Consider the following 20,712-nt stretch of genomic DNA (forward strand, 5'->3'; position numbering starts at 1 on the left):
TGAGGGAAAACTTCTGGCAGCCATTTTGTTTGCAATTTTGCCGCGTTTTTTCCCTGCACTTTGGAGCGAGCCTTGGAGAGTGGTGGCAGTGTGACTTCTCTGTCCCGCAATCCGGCGGCCAGTTGCCCCCCCCCCCCCCACAGTGGTAATTCCTAAACAACAGCGAGGTGTTGATCCTTGCCTTAGGCCTCCCTCTAGCTGTCCAATTTGCAGGCACTGGGAGGATTGGATCTTGTGCCAGAGATTTCCTCGTGGAGGTGCCCTTAAGACTCATCTCAGCCAGCGACTTCTCCGCTTCTATTCCAGCAGCTGCAGCTACTCCAACTGTGTTCCAGGTAGTGAGTGGTGCCCAGAATACACCTGCCCACAACACAATGGCAGACAACCCCCATCAGGAGGCAATGCAGCCAGGGCCCTCTAGCAGCAGGAGCCTTACCAGGCAGGCTAGCAAAGCAGCTTCAGAGGCCATCAGCAGAGAGAGCCAGGCAGGAGGGGGAGAAAAGATCAAAGTCCCAAGATCCAGTTGCCTCCTGGAGCCAAAGACCACCAGAGAAACACCCTGAACAAGCCCAGCAACAACCGGTGGCTTCCTGCAGAGGAATTACCAGAGGCCCCAGCTCCTACTAATCAGGATCCACCACGGTCGGATAGTGAGGATGAGGGCCAGGAATTTTCATCAGATGATTACTCTGAGTCAGCCAACTCCCCTGGACGAGAATGCTGATTTGTTTCAGTGCTCCTTGGAAGCAGAGGATTCTCCTCCAGTTCTATCACTGGTTCCACAACATCCTCTGCCCCACTGGGCCACTAAGTGTAGGTGGCCTGCAGAAGACCAAGGGCCTGCTCTCCCCTCGGAAATGCAAGAGGTTATCACCAAAGCCATATCCCAGGGTATTGCAGAGGGTCTCAAGCAATGTGCCAAGTGACGTTGCAGGGCCAGGTCTTCTTCCTCTAAGGCCGTTCCTTCAGAGGCTCCCCAGGGATCCACCTCTCCCTATTCCTCGCTGGACAGTAAGGATTCAGCTATAGATGAGGAAATCCTTCCAGAGCAGGAGTTCTCAGGAGTCGAGGGAGCGGTCACGAATAAACTAGCCTTCACTGATTTGTTTAAACATGTTTCAATCAAGACAATCTTGAATAAGGCCAAAACAGCCACCCGTATGGGAGCCACTGATCAGGCGACAGTAGACCCGTCAGACCCTAGCGAAGGACTCTTTGAGGAACCGGTAGTTCCCCAGGAGATTGTGCCAGTTCCTACATTATTTTTTAATGTTGTGCAGCGTCAATGGGTTTAACCAGGCACTCTAGCCACACCTGATAGCAGCGCTAAAAAGCTATACGGTGGATACCTCCCTGGAGGATTTATTAAAATTGCCTCCGATGGATCCTCTGGTACAAGCCCTTACATCCTCCTCAGTCTTACCTCCTGACCTATTAGAGGGCTTGAAAGCAGAGAATAAGAGATCTGAAAGGGCTTGTCACAAGATCCATCAGGCGGCTGCCTGGACCATCAAGACAGCCACTTCAGCATCCTTTATGTCCAGGGCCTCTCTCCTCTGGGTCAGACAGATTTCTGCTAAGCTTCCAGCAGGGCACCAAATTGAGGCAGGAGTTTAATAACGTTTTAGCGGCAGCAGAATACACTGCGGATGCCACCTTCAACTCCGCCAAGTTCGCTTCCAGGGTTCTGGCTTCTAATGTCACCACCAGGCGGCTCTTGTGACTTTGTCACTGGAATGCAGACATGAGGTCCAAGTGGAAGTTGGCCTCTGCTCCCTTTAAGGGAGGGAAACTTTTGGGGGAAGCCCTAGAGCCTGTCCTAGTCGAAACAAGGACAAAAAAGAAGTTATACCATCTGTCACTAAGACAGCGGTTCTCAACCTGTGGTTCACGACCCCTTTTGGGATCGAACGACTGTTTCATAGGGGTCGCTGAGACCAGCGCAACTCTAAAGTTTAGACCCCACCTTGAAATCCCCGCGGATGGGCTCCTGAATGGCCGTGCTGCGCGTTGCTGTGGTTCCACACCATAAAAAACATAGGTGTGGGGGGAGGAGCCAACGCCTCGTCAATACAACATGCGGTCTCTGTTGTGGCTCAGCAGGATCCACTGGAGCTGCTGAGAGACTCAGATAGCGATGAGCCTTATGAGTCGGCTATGGAAGAGATGGAGGACCCTGGGCAGACTTCAGACTCAGAGCAGGGACCAGAGAGGCTGGTTGGCCACCAGGAGGTGCATGAGGCATGGAGCAGTGGAGAAGAATTAAGGGAGTTTGTCCCTGATGCAAGATTAAGACGGGCACAGAAGCGACGGCAACAGCTGAGTCAGAGACAAGATCCTCAGAGATAATTAAGCCAGGTGGTTGTGGCTTGGCTCCTCCCAGGAGCTTATTTAAGGAGAGCTTTTGGAGAGGATACTTCTTGCAGGACACAACCATTTAAAGTAATCTGGTCTGAACTGTTTGTGAAACAACGCTGCAGAAGCTGCACTGTCTACCAACCTCGCTACCGGCGACCACCTATCCCTAGCACGTGATTCCAGGGTCTGCAGCTTCCTGAAGGGAGCTTCCAACTTGCGGCCCCGGTTGTTCATCGATACCCGACCTGGGAATTGAATGTTGTGCTTCGGGCTCTAGTTGAGGCTCCATTTGAGCCGTTTTGTACCTGTGACCTGAAGCACCTAACCTTCAAGACAGTATTCCTGACCGTGATCACCTCTGCACGTAGGATTTTGGAGATGGCGGCCTTGTCAGTCAGGGAGGACTTGTGTGTCATGTATCCAGATAGGGTCCTTCTTGGATCCTTCTTTTCTTCCAAAGGTCAACTCTTGGTTTCATCGGAGGTCATCCTTCCGGACTTTTATCCTCACCCAAGACATCCTACAGAGTGCAGATGGGACAAGCTGGATGTGCGTTGAACCATTTGCAAATACATTAAGCGCACCGCAGCATTCAGGCGATTGGAATCGCTTTTCATTTCCTTTCAACCTGCTACCATGGGCGCAAAGTTACCTCCGCCACCATCTGCCAATGGTTGCATGCTTATATCACCCTTGCCTATCAGCTCCAGTCTAAACAGGTACTACGACGTATCACAGCCCACTCTAAAAGGAGCGCCGCATCCACAGCAGCCTGGGCGACACAGCGCCCATAGAAGAGATCTGCAGAGCAGCTACATGGGTTTCACCATCCAAATTTGTCCAAGATTACACATTGGACAAGTTTGCGTCAGCGCAAGCAGTGTTTGGGAGACGGGTCCTTCAGGGTATTCATGCCAAGTGACATTTAGCTTGGGTATGTCCCATGCTTGGACTCTCCAAACAGCGTACAGGAAAATGACCATTGGCTTACCTGAAGGGTCCTTTTCTGTACGCTGTGAGGAGAGTCCAACCCCGCCCTAGGGTCTCTCTCTCACAGCTTCCATGTGTATATGCATTGCATTTCTTGATGTGGACTTTATTACCAGACTTGACTTATACAATCTATCTTGACTTGAACTAATATCAGACTCAATGGAACCACATTTGAACAGTGTTACAGGTCCACGCCTTCATCAAAAAATCTGAGGAGCCGGAAGAGGAGGTGTGGCTAAAGATCTTTCAATTCAGTCCAGGGCAGTCAGACAGAATTTAACCCATGCTTGGACTCTCCTCGCAGCGTACAGAAAAGGACCCTTCAGGTAAGCCAATGGTCATTCTAATGCAAGTTATTTAAGGGACTGCCCCTCTCCTGTCACCTCTACCCCTTGCATCAAGATCAGCAGTTCCTGTTTACAAAACAAGGTCATCTAGTGGGACCCAGGCGGAGAGTCTTCTCTGTTGTGGCCCCTGCCTTGTGAGCACCTTCATCTACCCAGACCTTAAATTGGTCCTGACCCTCCCAGCCTTTAACAAGGTTCTGCACACATGGCTTTGCTGCTGTTTTGGGGAAGGGACATCTGGAAATGGCTGGGGGCTTTTACAGTAGCTCGATTGAGCTGAGTTAGAAAGGATTCTGCTGCTGATTGTAATGTTCTGATTTGTAAATTGATTATAGAGACTATTAATATGTTTTATGTTTCTATATAATAAATTGGTTTTTAATCTTTTATTGGATTGTTTGTTTAAAAATCTGTATGAGCCACCCAGAGTTGCTTAGATGAGATAGGTAGCCATACAAATTCAATAAAGTTAATAAGTAAGATACATTAATATATATACACATAAATATCTTCGTATTTGAAAAGTAATCCAAATAAAATAATTCAGAAAAACGAGGCCTAACACTGCAGGTAGACTGGATTTACACCTGAAATTGGGGTTTCAAAATTTATTAGCATCTGCCTGGCTTCTCTTCTTTTTGCAGGAAGGAAACAAAATCACTTTACCTAAAGAACGTGACTCCCCTGCCAGTCGCCTGGCGGATCAGCGGCCTGGAGAACATTGGCGATGACTTCTGTTTGTCCGAGGATATCGGCATCATTGAGCCCTTCACTGAACACTGCCTGCTGGTCAACTTCAAGGCCACAAAGGCCCTCAACCTCAAGAAGGCTATCCGGCTAGAGGTGAGTCCTCTAGAGTAAAGCAAGCCGTACAGCTTGGAAAGCTTGCTGGATTTGATTATGATGAGACCATTAGCAAGAAATGCAAGGATTTTGCTAAGTTTCCATTCATGACCAATTTCCCAACAAATCCCCTCCTTGACAAGTACTGCCATTGTAAGAGGGTGGGCAACCCATAATGAACCAGGGTCTGCCTTCTCTGGGTTGCAGGGCTCACAGAGCTAAGTAGGGCAGGAAGGCTGTCCAGCTCCATCTGCATCTGAAACACAGGACTGGAGGGAGAGAAGGCAGCAGTTTCTGGCAAGGGAAGAGGAAGGATAGGCTGCGCTGCAGAAGCAGCAAGAACGAGAGGAGGAATTTGCTCCTCAAGATAATACAGCCGCATTACAGAGTTTTTTGTGGGCTCTTGGGAGTTTCTGTGAGAGGAGAGGATGTAGGAACATGGGAGAGGGGGAGGACAGGGAAGCTGATGGAGAAAAGGGGCAATCTTGAGGGGCAGGAGAAGAGCCGCAAACAAGACAAAATGGTCAGCCAAAAGTCCAAATCAGCACAGACAAATCCCCCTCCCCCATACACACAGAAAGATAAAAGGATGGGGGATGACTTCAGGCTTGTAAGATTTTGTTGCTGTAACATAACCCACAGGACTTTGGTTTCTTAGTCTAGTGTATCTTGACAGACTGATAGGATCTCTAACAAGTCTCAGGAATTGTGTCTTTTCTGTCACAGTGTTCTTCCCCAATTATTTATTTGCTATTTATTCATCAAATTCATATCTCCCTTCAATCACACAATACCCTTGGCAGCTCATATGATATGTAGGAGTATATTTATGAAAGAGAGCTGATAGGCTCTGGTCTTCAGCGGGCAGCGCCAAAGGCTGACCTCACCAATTACGGTGTGCATTGGAATAACAATCCTTGTGGTCGTTTTAGGTTTCTGATGCAGAAAATATTCTGGGGATTGTTCAGATTGAGAATATACAGATTGTTGCTGAGGCCTATGATGTGGCCCTGGACATCAGTTTCCCCAAGGGTAAGTTATCATTTATTTATTTAAATTGAATTAAAATTAAGCTGAGTGCTCACTGGAAACCATTTGAAGAGAGTCAGTCATGTCCTCTCTCCTCCCCCCCACCGCCCCCAATTACCTCCCTTGGTCCACAGCCATTTCTGCTGCACTTGCTTTCCACCTGATCTTCCTCTTTTGGATCAGAAGACAGTGATGGAGGTTGGATCCTTGCTGTCAAAGGAAGCACTTTTCCACACATTTTTATTTTACTCTGAAAGTTAAAATACAAAGAGAAAAAATAAATCTTACAAAAGCAATGCAAAACTAAACAAAACGTTGAAAAAATGTACATTAGAAAAGAGAAAACAAGAAAAAAAAATATAAATACGTTGCTCCTCCTCCCACCCTACAGGGCCCAGCTACATGAGGGATGGCCTCTCTCCCATAACCTCAGTCTGGCCAACTTCATCCAGTGGGATTGGTGCGCTCTTGGTTCCTTCAGTTAAACAATGTCTCTGCTGAAGATTGTACTAGAACCTGCCCTCTGGAATGAGGTGCCCCCCCCACAGATCTGGATACCCCCCACTCCATGAAGCGCTTCACCCAAGAGGCAGGGAAATATTTCCCTTTAATGCACTTGCCATCTTTTTGTTTTGTTGGGCTTTTCTTTTGTAGTTACTTTGACATTTGACGTTGGGTGTCATGTTGTTGTTATTTACCTGACCTCGAAGAGTGTGTTGTTGGGCAAAGGCCCGGTCAGAGCTGAGTATCAGCATTTCTGGGATGGTCTGTGACAAGTGGGAAACTTCTGCCTGGCCTTTCTGCTCTCTGGAGTCAGGCAGAGTCATTACCGAAGAGCGTTTTGAGCATTTTTCTTGACTTCATGCCTTCTTTTCTGTTTACAGGAACAAATGGTGGTTTGGAATTTGGGATTGTCAGAGTTATGGATGAAGCTAAGCAGATGTTATCCATGAAGAACAAAGGCAAATACGAGATTGGTTTCAGGTAACCCCTGCTCTTCAGAGGAGTTGCTTTGTTCTCCCTTTGCTCTTTGCTTCAGTATCACTAATTAAAGATTTATAGCTCAGTGAAAATCTCAAAGATTAATCATTTGAGTTCACCTCACTCACACTTTTGTCCTCCAATTCCACCAATCCAAATCCCATTGACCCTTTTTGTTCGATAAAGTCTGCATTGTTCACATTTTATTTAAATGTTATTATTTGAGGCATTTTTTAAATTTTGAAATCTCTACATTCATTGCTTTTCATCCAGAATGGTCCCCTTGGCATAGAGGGCTGTTTGTTGGTTGGAGAGGCACATTGGCTTCCACAAAGCTCTTTAAGAGACTAAGAAATTGCGATTGGGTGGCTGCGTGGAAGGATGGGCAATTGAGATGATGAAACCCCACACCATAAAGGCCCCATCAGCTATTAAAGAAACGGACGTAAGAGATTGTGAATTTTTAGGATTGTGTTCTTCTTCCCCAGCTTGGTTATTGAATCGACAGAATATGGGATGTCTGACCTGGGTCAGCTGTTCACCATCCAGCCCCAGAAGGGGAATCTGGGTCCCAATGACCGCCCTACACAGGTCCAGATTGTCTTTCATTCAAAGAAGGAAGTGAAAATTGAGGACAAGCCTGTTCTGCAGTGCCATGTAAGACCCCTGGGTGTAACTGACTGGAAAGAAGGCAGCTCAGCTGGCCAACAAGGTGGGAGCCAGCCATTGGCCTGAGCCTCTTCTCCCTCCTGTTCTAGGTGATTGAGCCTTCCCTCTGTGAGGGGGGGGAGACCATCGCCACCATCCCCATCCGATTGTCAGTACTGTCCTTATTCAGCAAGTACAATATTGTCCCTCCATCCATCATTAACTTTGGGCCGTTGATGAACAGCACCCGGAAGACTGGCAACTTCACCATCGAGAACAAAGGGGTCCTGGACTTTAAGTTCACCATTTGCAAGCAAGTCCGTGACTTTGTGATTACAGCAAAGAAAGGGTGAGCTTCGTCTTCGGGGATCTGTCAGCCTGATTTGTTCTGTGCATGGAGTCAGGTGCCCATAGAACGGAGGCATTTTCTAAATATTTAGCATTGACGAGAGCAGCAGAATTTCACTTCTCGGCCCAGCCACATCTTTCTATGTGTGTGTGCATTTGTTTCTTGAGATTTATTTATTGTATTAAAGTTCTCAGAGCAGGTTACAAAGTTATTTAAAGTACTAAAACTTTCTTATAACAAAAATGACAATATGTAAATAGCACAAGAAAGAGATAGACATACACATGTAAAGCAGGCATTTGAAAATGAAACCAATATGATCTATAGAAATACCTGGAAGAAGGAAAATGTTTTTGCCTGGCAAAAAGGTTCAGATTCTTTAGATGTTTCCTAAATGTGTCTGCCCAAGTGATCCCAGTGAAGCAGAAGCTGCTCTGGCCCAGAGAGTGTTTTAAAAGTTGATACCCAATTATACATTTTAATTTTAATCACACACTTGGAAGAGATCTTAGTGGTCAATTCATTCAACTGGGATCTACCAGATCATCTCTGATAGATGACCTTTGAAGGCCGCCAACAAAAGGGAACCTCCCACATAATGAGACACTTGCATGACAGACTGTTCCACTGCATGATACTTGGTACCATCAGGAAGCTCCTCCTGGTATCTACCCTGAAGCGTCTTGATTGTACAGGTATAGGTAATACAGGTGGTACAATCAAGTATTTACACCCACTTGTTCAGCATTCAAATTTATGATGACATTGAATTGGAAGGACTTAGAGCCATTGCAACAAGCCACAATCACACAATCACAATTTCTGAGGTTCTCTGCTAGCTTCCCACAAGCAAAGCCCTGGAGAAGACATCAGGAAGACTGATTCAGGAGTCTTCTTGTTTTGGTCCATCTTCTTGGGGGACAATAATCCTACTTCAATAAGGACAGTCGGTCTCAGAGGTGCCCTCAGATGGGAGTGATGGCTAGCCTGTCATCAACATGTTGCCCACTCCTCGATTTCACTTTTCCCATTTACTATTCTACCATGAGAAACTTTGGGAAGATAGGAGGGAACTGCAACCCTCACGGCCGGTCAGCTCTTTTCTTAAGAAAGGAACTGGCACTTCAAAGGGAGGAAAGGCATACACGCATCAAATGTTCTTGTGATAACTCTCAGAGTTACCACAACCTAGGAGTGTAAAATGTGAAAGTGGAAGCAGAGCTCAGGTTCTCCACAAAGACCCCCTTGAGGTCTCCCAACTGGGGCAGTGTGTGTGGTGTGGTGTGTGTGTGTGTGTGTGTGTGTGTTTGTGTTTTGATTCTTTTGGGGAGGTCTATTGTGGCCTTGGGAAAGTGAGTGTGGGTATGATCCTGAAGGCTTGTAAAACACATTCTCAGAAAGTGGGCTGTGCATCTTCATGCAACTTCCCTGCCTGTGCTCTGAGACTGCAGATAAGATTCCAACTATTTTGTAATGCTTCCTCTTTCAGAAACTCTAACATCAAAAGTTCCCGTTCCCGTGAGACAGACCTCAGCCGGCAGAATGCTTTTATGAGCACAGGCAGGCAAAGCAAGCATGCAGATTCTTTGCAGAAGGACATGAACCTGATAGGGCAGGTAGGCGAAGGATGGCTTCTTCTACTTTGCACTTCTCCCACCCCGATGGCCAGCCTTTAAAAAAAAAAAATATATCGTTTTTTCTTTAACAGTGGATTGTCTGGGTCAATATACTTTATACACAATACTAATGATAATAATATTATTTAGATATACATAATCATAATATTTCAACTTCTAACATTTGTGTATACATTGTAGTTATGATCTATTCTATTCTGTATCAACAATATACATACTATTTTCCCAATTTCTACTTTCTACCTCTTTTTTTAACTGAATAAAATAGCCACCATATTAAGAAGTATTCTATATCTATCCAACATCTCTTGCCCTTTTTAGAATTTCAACTCTTTTTGAGTTTTTGGTAAATTTTTCAGGTTTCTCCCTTGGGATCTTGTATCTCCTTACATCATGCTTATTTAATCTAAGTATTTCATCTTCCTCAAAACCTATCTCTTGCTGTTGGATCTCTAGAGAACCCATCTGTAATTTTTTCATCACCTTTGGGAGATCTTTCTTTTTATTCTCTTCTATATTTTGAGCTCTTAAAGATAATCCATCTGTTCTGTTTTAAGAATTATTACTCTCTTTCATATCTTTATCTGCTTTTACCTTTTTTAAATTTATCTCTATTCTTTCCTCAGCTCCTTCTGGTTTTGCCTCTGTTTTCTGAGTTTTTTGTTCATCTTTTATTGTCATTTGTTTGGGGGTTTTCTAGTCTCACATCTGTATCCTGCATCAGCTCCATCAGCTCCTTATGATTCCTTGCCATATCTTCCTGAATACATTGAAACATTAATAATATTTCTTTATGAACTGTATTTGTTTCCCCCTTTTGAAACATTTTTTAATAATTTAATAGGCTGAAAGTTACTCAATATTCCTTCAAGATTCCAATGTCAATTGCCCTGAAATATCCAAAATGCCAGTATTAGTAAAATTTACTCAGCCCCAGGACTGTTCCTCAAAATCCCAAAATTTATAGTCCTTAAAGTTTTCTAATTTGCATCCTCAAAATTAACTAAATGTTTAAGTCCTGTTTAATCCTCCTTCTTTCTTCTTTCACCTCACAGAGTGTTCTATCAAATAGTGTTAATAATCTAGATCGGCCTACAAGATTTCCCCAAATCTCTTTAATCCACAGAATCAAGTGTTCAGTTTCAAGGATATTTCTTGTTAATTATAGTTCATCTTGTCTTAAAAATCTTCATTAAATACTTCCAAGCAGCCAAAATGCCAGTAGATATGGAACCAAAATAAAGAGGCTTTCCAGGTGTTGTTTGCCTTTTACTATTTCCTTTCTCCTCCTCCTTGTTTTTCTTCTGTTATCAATCAATCCTCACTTGCCAAGGTCTTTTCCCACCATGTACTAGTATAATATCTTCTTTCACCAGTAGGTGGCACCCCTGCTCTAAGTTCCAGCATTAAACAAAGCAAAAATAGAACAGCTGGGAGGAGGAGAAGGAGGAAGAGGAGGAGGAGGAGGAGAAGGAGGACAGACAGTGTTATCCACAAATTAAATCACTTTTCACACTACTACAAATTCCAGTCCGGGCTTCCTTTATTTTAAAGCTTCATAGTCTTCCGTTAAAAGTTTGTTTCACTTTGGGGTCTATAATCTTTCTCCGTGTGTTAAATCACTGCTTTCTTAGTGTTTTGGAAACCCTTTTTAAAAAGAACTCTTTTATTTGGATTTAAATCTCTAATATAGAAGTTGAAAATTGCCTCACCAGTTCCAATCCTCTGTCCACAAACCACTCCAGCTCATCATTTTCTTGTCCCAGTTGTCACAGCTTCAGTCTTGCCAAAGTGGCTGTCATCTCTGCTGCCAATCAGGAGGGTTTCTTTGGCTCAAGCGAGGAAATTGCTGTTTCCTCCCCATCTACACAGCATCCCTTCTTTCTTCACCATCCCTCCGGGGAGATCCTGTAGGGTCTCCTGGCAAGCAGGTATCGGCTGGGTTTTGCGGGGTTCCACAGAGCTCCACTATCCCGTATCCATCCTTCTGCGATGCCAACTCATGAATCCCCCCTTCCCCGATGGACAGCCTTGATTAAGCAAAGTTCATACTTTATTTGGGGAAAATGGGCTTGGGGCAGGATTCTCTCATCCAGTTTTCTCCATGCTGCTCCAGAACCTCAAACCCCTGGATGTGTCCAAGGGAAATGGGGCCAGGGACATATGATCCAGAAGGTGCAGCTCCAGTGGAGAGGACCACAGGAAGGTGATTCCCCAGCATTGACCCCACATTTGGAGTGCTTCTCTGTGAATCAAGGAAAGACTTTGCCCTGTGTAACTTTCCCCTGTTCTCACTGGCCCTTGGGAAACATTTGCCACTGCTGAATCTCCAGGGCTCCTTTGCAGACTTGTTTGTTTGCATCTCCCTCTCTTGCTGGAGAACAGCTGGTATCAGCCAGCAGTTGTTTAAGAGAAAGCAATCCCTGTCTTTTCCACAGGCTCGCTTCTCTTCTGGTATGTTCACTGTGTCTCCGGGGTTTGGAAACATTGCCGCAGGAGGCCATCAGGTCATCACGGTGGATTGCTTTGCTGAGCCTGCTGGGAAGTGTGAAGAATACCTGATCATTGAGATCACAGAACGAGACCCTGAAGACAGTCCTGGAGGCATCATCTACACTCTTGTTGCAGAGTCCTGCATCCCAGGTAGTCAGACCTTCTCCCTTTCTCCTGGCTTACACTGCCTGAGGACACAGACCATGGTTTACACACCAGAACCAGGAAATCGGGTTTCATTTTTCCTGAGAAGCAAGCTTATTAAACATGTAATTGTCCCTTAGATAAAGGCCTGGTTTAGAAAGCAGCAAAAGAAAGGTTAGAATGCATTTCTGGGAGATTAGCAACATACAAAGACTTCTGAAAAGATTTGTGATGAAGGCATTAGCACCTTGGCATGGAGGAAGGCTATTTCAGGTCTGTGGGGAGGCTTGGCCTCCAGAGGAAGAGGGCAGGCATGAATATTAGTATAGTTTTGGGCAGATGGAGATGCAGCAGGAGCCGTGGGTGGACTGTAGTCAGAGAACACAGTCTTGGTTTCTTATGCCCATTCCCCAGTGCCTCGTCGTTGGACCTTCTGAAGCCCAGGTTTTTGACAGCTGCTGCTATTGAAGGCCAGACACCTTGCAATGAAGTTTCCCTCACCTCACTGCAAATCAAATCATTTAGATTCACTCTAAGATGGATGTCATCTGGATGCCAGCCAGCACTTTTAGGCCGATGGAGGCCTGGTCTGGCTTTTTAACTTGAAATGAGTTTGAAGCTATTATCCCCCCAAGGAAATGGATGGGGTTCTCTAGGCTGGGAACTCACCCTCCTGTTTAATGAAATAAATGTCCTTGCTGGCTAGCCAAGGCCGCCTGGGAAGTAAGGTGTGGAGGGGCCCAGGGTGGTAGGGAATCCGTCATAGAAATAGAAATAGGACTTTGGAGGTCTTCTAGTCCAGGGGTGTCAAACTCACCAAAGAGAGAAGCAACCTGGAATTAAGGAGAAACTTCCTAACAGAGGATAATTAACCAGTGGAATAGCTTGCTTCCAGAAGTTGTGGGCACTCCATCACTGGAGGTTTTTAAGAAGAAACTAGACAGTCACTTATCTGAAATTGCATAGGTTCTCCTGCTTGAGAAGAAGGATGGGCTAGAAAACCTCCAAGGTCTCTTCCAGCTCCTATTCTATTCTGCATTTCTATTCTACTCTATTCTTAATGTATTATGCCCTCATCTGGGGAATTTCTTACCATGCTGACTGTGGCTTTCTATAACCTCCTTTTCTTTCTGGACTAGAAGACCTCCAGATTCTGTTCTGTTCTATTCTATTCTCAGGGAGGAGGAAGAGGGGAGGAGAAGAAGGGCAATGCAACTTTTGTCTCAATTGTCCCATCTCAGCAGAAACCCTTCAGGTCTGTGGAGAATCTCTCTCTAGCACCCCTGAAGGTAGTGCAAAATTCAACCTTGCAGTTCTCAGATTGAAGGCAGGCAGCTGAAAGTAGAAGAAGGGGTTGGGGAATGCTGATTAATTGCCAGGATACTTGCTGAAATTGCCTCCTGCAGTTCCTGTGGTCTTGTGCATGTGATGAGTCCCTGAGAGTTGCTGTCATGTTGGTTTCCCAAGGATTTGTGACTGACAATCCAGGGATCATTTTTGAGGAGCATCGGATCTGTAACAGTGGCAACCTCAGCCAGGTGTTGAAGTCCATAGGTTGCGAAGGAGTTTTTGTGACAGACGAGAACAAGTTTCTCTTTAACAATGTCCTGATTGGGCACCAGGCAACAGCCCGCTTCAAGATCTGCAACCCAGGCCGGATCCCCTGTGATGTTGTCATGACCACAAAGCCCATTTCTGCCAAGGTAAGAGAAGGACAACGAGTGTTTGCATTACATGTTTTTTAATATTATCCCATTCCATTTCATGGGAGGCTGGGAAGAACATTAATCGTGTAGCAATTTGGCAAGTGCTTGCACCCTCCTGTCTTGCAAATGTGTAGTTGCTCTGGAAGCCATTGATTTAGAGAGGCCGATCTCACATGGCTGTTCCTGACTTTTCTTTTAATAGACAGAAAGATGAGGTTGTCCATTCCCATTACAGGCAGGGTTGAATCATGAAATAGCAATAGCACTAGCACTTAGACTTCTATACCGCTGCACAGTGCTTTCCAGCCCTCTCTAAGCAGTTTACAAAGCCAGCCTCTTGCCCCCAATAATCTGAGTCCTTATTTTACCCATCTTGGAAGGATGGAAGGCTGAGCTAACCTTGAGCCAGTGAGGATCAAGCTGCTGAACTGTTGGCAGCTGGCAGTAATCAGAATTAACTGCAGTACTGCATTCTAACCAATGCGCCTCCATGGCTCTTAGAAATATACTGCAGCCAAACTCCATAGCTTGTAAATGGATGGATTGGTGGGTGGTGGGTGGGGTACTCAGAGCTTTCTCTGGGGTGATTCCTGAAGTTCTTCTTGCTCTATGGATGTTTCCTCAGTCCACTGTCCGAATCAGCGACACCTTTGAGCTCTATCCTGTGCGCATGTCCATCGCCAGTCATTCACATGCCTTTGCAACCCTGACCTTCTCACCACAGGCCATGCAAAACTACCAGTGCATTTTTGAGACTTCAGTAGATGCAATGCCGAGGTAATTCCCAATTGGCTGCTGAAGGGGGCATGTTTCGTAATCTGCACATAAGAACAATGCTTTCTCTTGTCTTTCAGTGTGGTTGCCAAATCAAGAGCTCTGTCCTTTGAAGTCAGTGGAGATGGCAGCCTTCCTCAGATCACCATTGTGCGCCCTGTTCTTCGTAATAAAAAGGGGAACCCGCTCCTCCTCTTCAAAAAGCTCCTCTTAGGTCACATGGAAGCACTCCCCCTTGTCCTTAAGAACAGCGGCAGCCTTTTAGTCCAGGTAGCAGCCAACGCTCAGAAGAGCAATCACAGACTGGCAAGGGGGTCTTGAGGGGGGAATGCTTAGCGCAAAAAAGTGCTCTCTCTGCCATCTTTTCTTGCTGGGCTATTAGAGCTGCTCACTTGCCTCCACCTCTTGAGAGCTGCCCTATTTCCTGGGATCAGAAAACAAGGGCAGCTGAGATTGGGGGGTAGGGGTGGAGTAGAAGGACAAGGGAAGACAGGCTGGGAAAATCCAGTGTGCCTGAGGTAGCCTACATGCTGCCAATTAAAATCGGAGCTGTGGAAAGCTTTCTGAGACTCAAGACTCTGCCCTAAAAATTTTGTCAGAGATTTCCTTACCAGGTTCCTCAAGGCCTCCAACAGTGGCAGTCTAATGCCCTGGAAAAAGTCCTAAAATTCACAGATACTTTTTCTTTACTTTACTTACTTTACTTTATTGTCATTGTATACACAGTTTACACATACAACGAAATTCACATAACACCCAGAGACCAGGCCCAGCACACATAACAATCCCCAAACATACCTCCACCCACCAAAAAATCCCCCACCCCTAAACCACCCAAGCATCCACACAATGGACCAAGTCGTGCTGTCCAACAGCTCACTGATGGTGACCTTTAGTTCATTGTTGAGTGCAATTATAGCTCTGGGATAAAAGCTATTCAGGAGATGTGTGGTCCTAGTTTTAATTCTTCTGTATCTTCTGCCAGAAGGCAACAATCTAAAAAGATTGTAACCAGGATGGGAAGAGTCTCTGAGAATGTTATGCAACTTCCTCAAACAGCGAGATGTGAAGATGTCGTCCAGGGCTGGTAGCTGGAGCCCGGGTATATTCTGGGTAGTTTGAATGATTCTCTGTAGAGCTTTTTTGCCCGCTGCAGAGCAATGTTCCCTCTAATTTTTTTTCAGTGTGAGCAGAAAAGTATAGTGTTTGAGCGGCACATTTTCATGCCTGAGCACCTGAATTTTTTTCACAGATGTCACCTAAGACAACAACGAAATCAGTATTATTTGAAACTCAAATTTATGTTTATTCAAGGTACCCGCTTAATTAAAAGTGTTATATAATATCAGAATCACTTAACAATGCTCCTGCTTAGCAACCAAAATAGCAGTAGACTATGTTGGCTCAGGAACTCTGGCATTGAAGTGTGCATGTCTTAAAGCTGTCAAGTTACAAGATCCTTGCACCCCTAACCCTTTCGGGAAAAAAACCCCAGGGGTCTTCAAATCTGACAGCTTCAAGACTTGTGGACTTCAACTCCCAGAATTCCTCCTCCAGTCATGTTGCGGCGACGTCATCTGCGTGGATCTGCTCCATCTTGGTTTTTTCACCTGGAGCAGGGCTGCAGGTGAAGATGCCGATGAGCCTCCACCGCCACTAGAATAACTGCTGCTGTTTCCTCCTCCTCCAACAGCACCACCACATTTGCTGCCCGGTGCTGCGGCTGAGGTGAAGCCGCCAAAGCTCCCGCTGGCATTCCTGCCCATGGCAGCGGCAGCGCCACCTCCCCCTCAGTTCAGAGCACCTGAGCTGGACACCACGTTACCCCTGCCGCCGCTTCCTCCTCTACCATACTTTTGAGAAGCCATGGGGACTTTTTTTCCTGCTCCCGCCCCCTCCGCCGCCTTCCTACTGGCTCCCGCGGCCTCATGGCTCCTCAAAAGCACGGCAGAGGAGGAGGGGGCAGGGGTAACGTGGTGTCCAGCTCAGGTGCTCCGAGCGGAGGAGGCACCGCTGCCACAGGCAGGGGCACCAGCGGGAGCTTTGGCAGCTTCACCTCAGCTGCAGCATCAGGCAGCAAATGTGGTGGTGCTGTTGGAGGAGGAGGAGGCAGCAGTTATTCTAGTGGCGGCGGGGGCTTTGGGGGTTCACTTCAGCCTCAGGGCCAGGTGCAAGCGGCTAGGACTGGCCGCCCACAAAGGACCCCCCCGGGCTTGCTTTGCTGAACATGGGGTGAATGATGATAGTTTGACCGGGCACGGCCGGCGCAAACTACCGTCAGTCGCCCGCATTCATCAAAACAAGTCCGGGGAGGTCCTTTGCGGCGGCCAGTTCTAGCCGCCTGCAAAGGACCTCCCCAGCTTCCGGAGCCTGTGACAGTAGAAATCACTGCGCGGGACTTGCAAACTGCTGCACGGTATTTTCTTGCCATGTGCGCGGTCGCGCAACCGCGCACCTTAGAGGGAACATTGCTGCAGAGCTGCTCCCATACCATGCAAGAATGCCGTATGTCAGGACACTCTCAATGGTGCTGTGATAGTAGGACAGAAGTAGATGCTGAGATAAATTTATCTTCCTTAGCATTCTCAGGGAGTACAGCCTCTTCTGTGCCTTCTTCACAAGCATGTTAACATTCATGGTCCATGAGAGGTTCTCTGAGATATAAATGCCCAGAAATTTAAAACTACCAACCCTCTCCACCTCCTTGCCATTTATGTACAATAGTAAATATACATCTCTCTTCCTCCTGAAGTCAATTATAAGTTCTTTAGTTGTTTTGGTGTTAAGTGTAAGATTATTTTCTTTACACCACAATGTCAGCCCTTGTATACTTCCTTCCTATAAGCAGACTCATTGTTCTTATTAATGAGCCCCACCCCTGTTGTGTCAACTACAAATTTAATAATTGCATTGGTGTTATACAATGGGGTACAGTCATATGTGTACAAAGAATAAAGGAAAGGGCTTAGTACACAACCCTGGGGGGCTCCTGTGCTTAATATTAGACTAGAAGAATGGTGAGATCCTATCCTTACTGACAGTGGTTTATCTGTCAGAAAATCCTTTATCCACATACAAATCCTCTGATTTATACCCAAAGTGGACATTTTAAGAAACAACCTATTGGGTAGAATGGTGTTAAAGGCAGAGCTATAATCCACAAATAGCAACCTTACATATGTTCCCTGTTGTTCCAAATGGTTTAATATAGTATAGACAACAATAGACATAGCATCATCAGTTGATCTATTTCTCCTATATGCAAATTGGTGTGGGTCCAAAGTAGATAGAAGACTAGCCTTAATATAGTCTCTCAAAATGTTTCATGACAACAGATGTTAAAGGCATTGGTCTATGATCATTAAGAGAGACCACAACTGTCTGCTTGGGGACTGGCACTATAATGGATACATTTGGAGAAGATGTTTCTCCCTTGAAAGTAGCCCCCGTTGAACTGTACAGCACAAACATCAGCACAGGAAATATTTTATGACATTTTGTATTAATCCTAAAATGCTTTATGATAATTTTATGTCATGAAATGTTTTATAAAATTTGCCAAATTTCCATTCCATGGAAGCCATGAGTCCCATTTCAGGGCGTTTATGTCTGCCTTGTTCCCTCTCGCAGTTGTACCTGGATGTGTCTGATGAGAGTGGGGCCTTCACCCTGAGGCCCAGGCCCACCACCCAGTGCATTTACCTCTCTTCTCAGAACGAGGAGAGTGAGCCCAGCGATGGAGGTAAAAGCTGCCTCTCTGCCTGGGGCAAGAGCTCCATCTGTGCTGGGAAGGAGGGAAGGAGGGCCAAGTGCAGCACTAGCTATCTTTGGGCCGCGGTCTCTGCTACAGTGCAAGGGAACTCTTTCCATGCTTTTAGCACTTACACTCACTCTTTGCATCTTTGTAGTCCGAAAACCACACACAGCTTCCTTGGTGCTGCACAACGGGGAGACAGCTGAGTTGGATGTGATTTTCCAGCCCAGCTTGGTCCAGCGGGTTGAAGGGCTGATCCACTTCTCTATGGTAGACAACCAGTATGAGGAAACCAGCATCCAGATGGTTGGCGAAGGCTATCAGGATAACGTCACGCTAGACAATATTCATAGCCCAGTGGCCGAGACCGATGCAGGGGACATTGAGGGGCAACTGGATGAGAACACAGGAGAGGGTGAGTCAAGCTTCCACCACCAGGAGATCCAGCCTTGTTCTGAGGCTGGCCAGGCCGCTTCTACCCATTTTCCTCCTCCTGAAAGAGAAGAGGCCCGAATGTTGGACGTCTTCTCTCAGTTCATCAAATCAACACTTTTTCTCCTCTCCCTCTTTAATTCATGAACTGGCTGAATTGGATGCTGTCCTTGACCAGAAGGGCGGGAGGGCTGCTCGACTTGAGGGCGAGGCAAGGCCAGCACAGCCTGTGGGGCAGTGTCCCTCCTTCCGCCTCGCTTGGTCTCACCAGCACAGGGGATGGGAAGGGCTCCAGGTGTGGCTGCTGGGAGGGATGCAGACCGCTCGCCCTCTTCTCCGACAGCAGTGAGAATGGACCACATCCAGTTTGGAGACTGCCACATTGGGAAGCTGTATCAGGCCGCGTTCACAATCACCAATCACAGCAAGTCAGACGTGATGAGATTTGAATGGCCTACTGGGGGCCCCTGCCAGTTCTCCCCACAGGTAGGCTGGTACTCCTCCAGTGATTCCTAACTTTGGCAGGCCTAAGAACTCCCATGTTCAGTCTTCAGAGGGGTCTGTGGCTCATGGGGGTCTATTTGGGGAGGGAGTTGCCTCTGAAGGGAGGGGAAGCCAGGGTTTTAAGAGAGGGCCAGGCATATATTTTGACCCTGCCGCCCCCCCCCCCCAAAGCCATCTCCAATAGTTAAAACATGGATCAGAACATTTTGGTCCCATCCACTGGGAGAGAGTCACTAATGAGGTTATGAGGTTCCATGCGCTCATTCCTGATTTAACAGTCTTTTTGCCATGTCACTCGGCAGTTACCTGACTTCGAAAGAGATTGTTTGTTTTTCAAGTACAGCCTGGGCTCTTCCTAGATAAGGAAGCCCTTCAGAAGTGTGAGGGCAAGCCTCTTCCAGATAGGTGAACATAGCTGTGAAATGGCCCGGAGCCCATGAATGCTGATGAATGTTTCCTTAATTTTGTCCTTCTCAAATGTTTGAATACGCTTCTCTCCAGATTGGCCATCTCCATGCAAGGTGCACTAAAAACATCACTCTGGCTTTGAAAGCCAGCCTGCCCATCTCCCTCAGAGAGCAGCTCCTTAGGTGCAAGATCTCCAGAATTACCTTCCAGTGCTCTGCTGACCAGGTCCCAGACTGGGATGATCGCTTGCATACTGTCAAATGGGTGGATGTGTCAAAAGGCATCACAAGTATACGTCCAGCAAAAAAGAAGGTAAGAAACCAGAATCTAAAAGTTGTGCCAACCGCCCTTCCTATAAGGCCACCACTGGGGAGGCAGCCCCTGTAGGGAGGGCCTTCCAGATTCTCACTGCCAGCCATCCACTGCCTTCATTGCATATTCATTTAGCACCTCTGATTTCATGGATGTAAAGTGCCGTATCTGGGCTGCTGCTGCAGCAGCAAAAATCCTGTGCCCCTTACTACTCTCTCTAAGGGCCATCCAGACATGGCAGGCTAAGCGTAAGGTCTGGGTAAGTACTGTAGCAATTCGCAATTCGCAATTTAATGAGTTTATATGCTGCCCAATCCCGGAGGACTCCGGGCGGCTTACAAATACGCAATAGAATAAAATAACACATAGGGGAAAGAAACATACACAGTTTAAAAAACACACAACATACATTTGGCTTAACTGGGGATTGGACCTGATTTAAAAAACAAGCAACCCCAGGCCTGTCGAAACAGCCAGGTTTCGGTGGCTTTTTGGAAGGCCACGAGAGTGGGAAGGGTCCGGATCTCTGCTGGTAGATCGTTCCACAGAGCCAGAGCAGCTACAGAGAAGGCTCTCCCATGAGTGGTCGCCAGCCGGCATTGTCCGGTCGACGGCACCCAGAGGAGGCCTAGCTTGTGAGTTCTTATCGGACATTGGGAGGTGTATAGCAGGAGGCGGTCTCTCAGATATCCAGGTCCAATGCCATGTAGGGCTTTAAAGGTAATCACCAGCACTTTGTAGCGCGTCCGGAGACCAATGGGGGGCCAGTGCAGCTCGCGGAGGATAGGTGTAACATGGGTGTACCGAGGTACACCCGATATCGCTTGCATGGCTGCATTCTGGACCAACTGTAGTCTCCGGACACTCTTCAAGGGCAGCCCCATGTAGAGTGCGTTGCAGCATGGAAAGAAGAAAGGAGGGAGGGATAAGAGAGCCGGCCTTGCTCCACCTCCTTCTTCGCTGGTGCTCCTGAGGCCAATTGCATCACAGCCACAGTGGC

At 46.7% G+C, this 20,712-nt stretch overlaps 1 protein-coding gene across 4 annotated transcripts in view; it reads left to right on the forward strand.

Annotated features, from left to right (window-relative positions):
* The window catches only part of HYDIN (HYDIN axonemal central pair apparatus protein), a 264,762-nt gene that overhangs the window by 198,029 nt on the left and 46,021 nt on the right, over nt 1-20,712 (forward strand). For all 4 annotated transcript variants that reach the window (XR_015698493.1, XR_015698492.1, XM_087729550.1 and 1 more), the window contains exons 52-65: nt 4,343-4,541; nt 5,474-5,573; nt 6,455-6,554; nt 7,040-7,208; nt 7,310-7,548; nt 9,038-9,164; nt 11,624-11,828; nt 13,290-13,525; nt 14,154-14,305; nt 14,383-14,572; nt 17,933-18,044; nt 18,211-18,471; nt 18,832-18,974; nt 19,494-19,712. Coding sequence is in view for 2 of the 4 variants with exons in the window: in XM_087729550.1 (XP_087585676.1) it covers nt 4,343-4,541; nt 5,474-5,573; nt 6,455-6,554; nt 7,040-7,208; nt 7,310-7,548; nt 9,038-9,164; nt 11,624-11,828; nt 13,290-13,525; nt 14,154-14,305; nt 14,383-14,572; nt 17,933-18,044; nt 18,211-18,471; nt 18,832-18,974; nt 19,494-19,712 (2,452 nt within the window). In the remaining 2 variants the exon portion in view is untranslated. The remainder of the gene's footprint in view (nt 1-4,342; nt 4,542-5,473; nt 5,574-6,454; nt 6,555-7,039; nt 7,209-7,309; nt 7,549-9,037; nt 9,165-11,623; nt 11,829-13,289; nt 13,526-14,153; nt 14,306-14,382; nt 14,573-17,932; nt 18,045-18,210; nt 18,472-18,831; nt 18,975-19,493; nt 19,713-20,712) is intronic.

The sequence above is a fragment of the Thamnophis sirtalis genome, unplaced genomic scaffold, assembly GCF_051295495.1.
Source record: "Thamnophis sirtalis isolate CommonGarterSnake01/CBP01778 unplaced genomic scaffold, rThaSir2_p1.2 scaffold_14, whole genome shotgun sequence".
NCBI classification, from domain to species: Eukaryota; Metazoa; Chordata; class Lepidosauria; order Squamata; family Natricidae; genus Thamnophis; species Thamnophis sirtalis.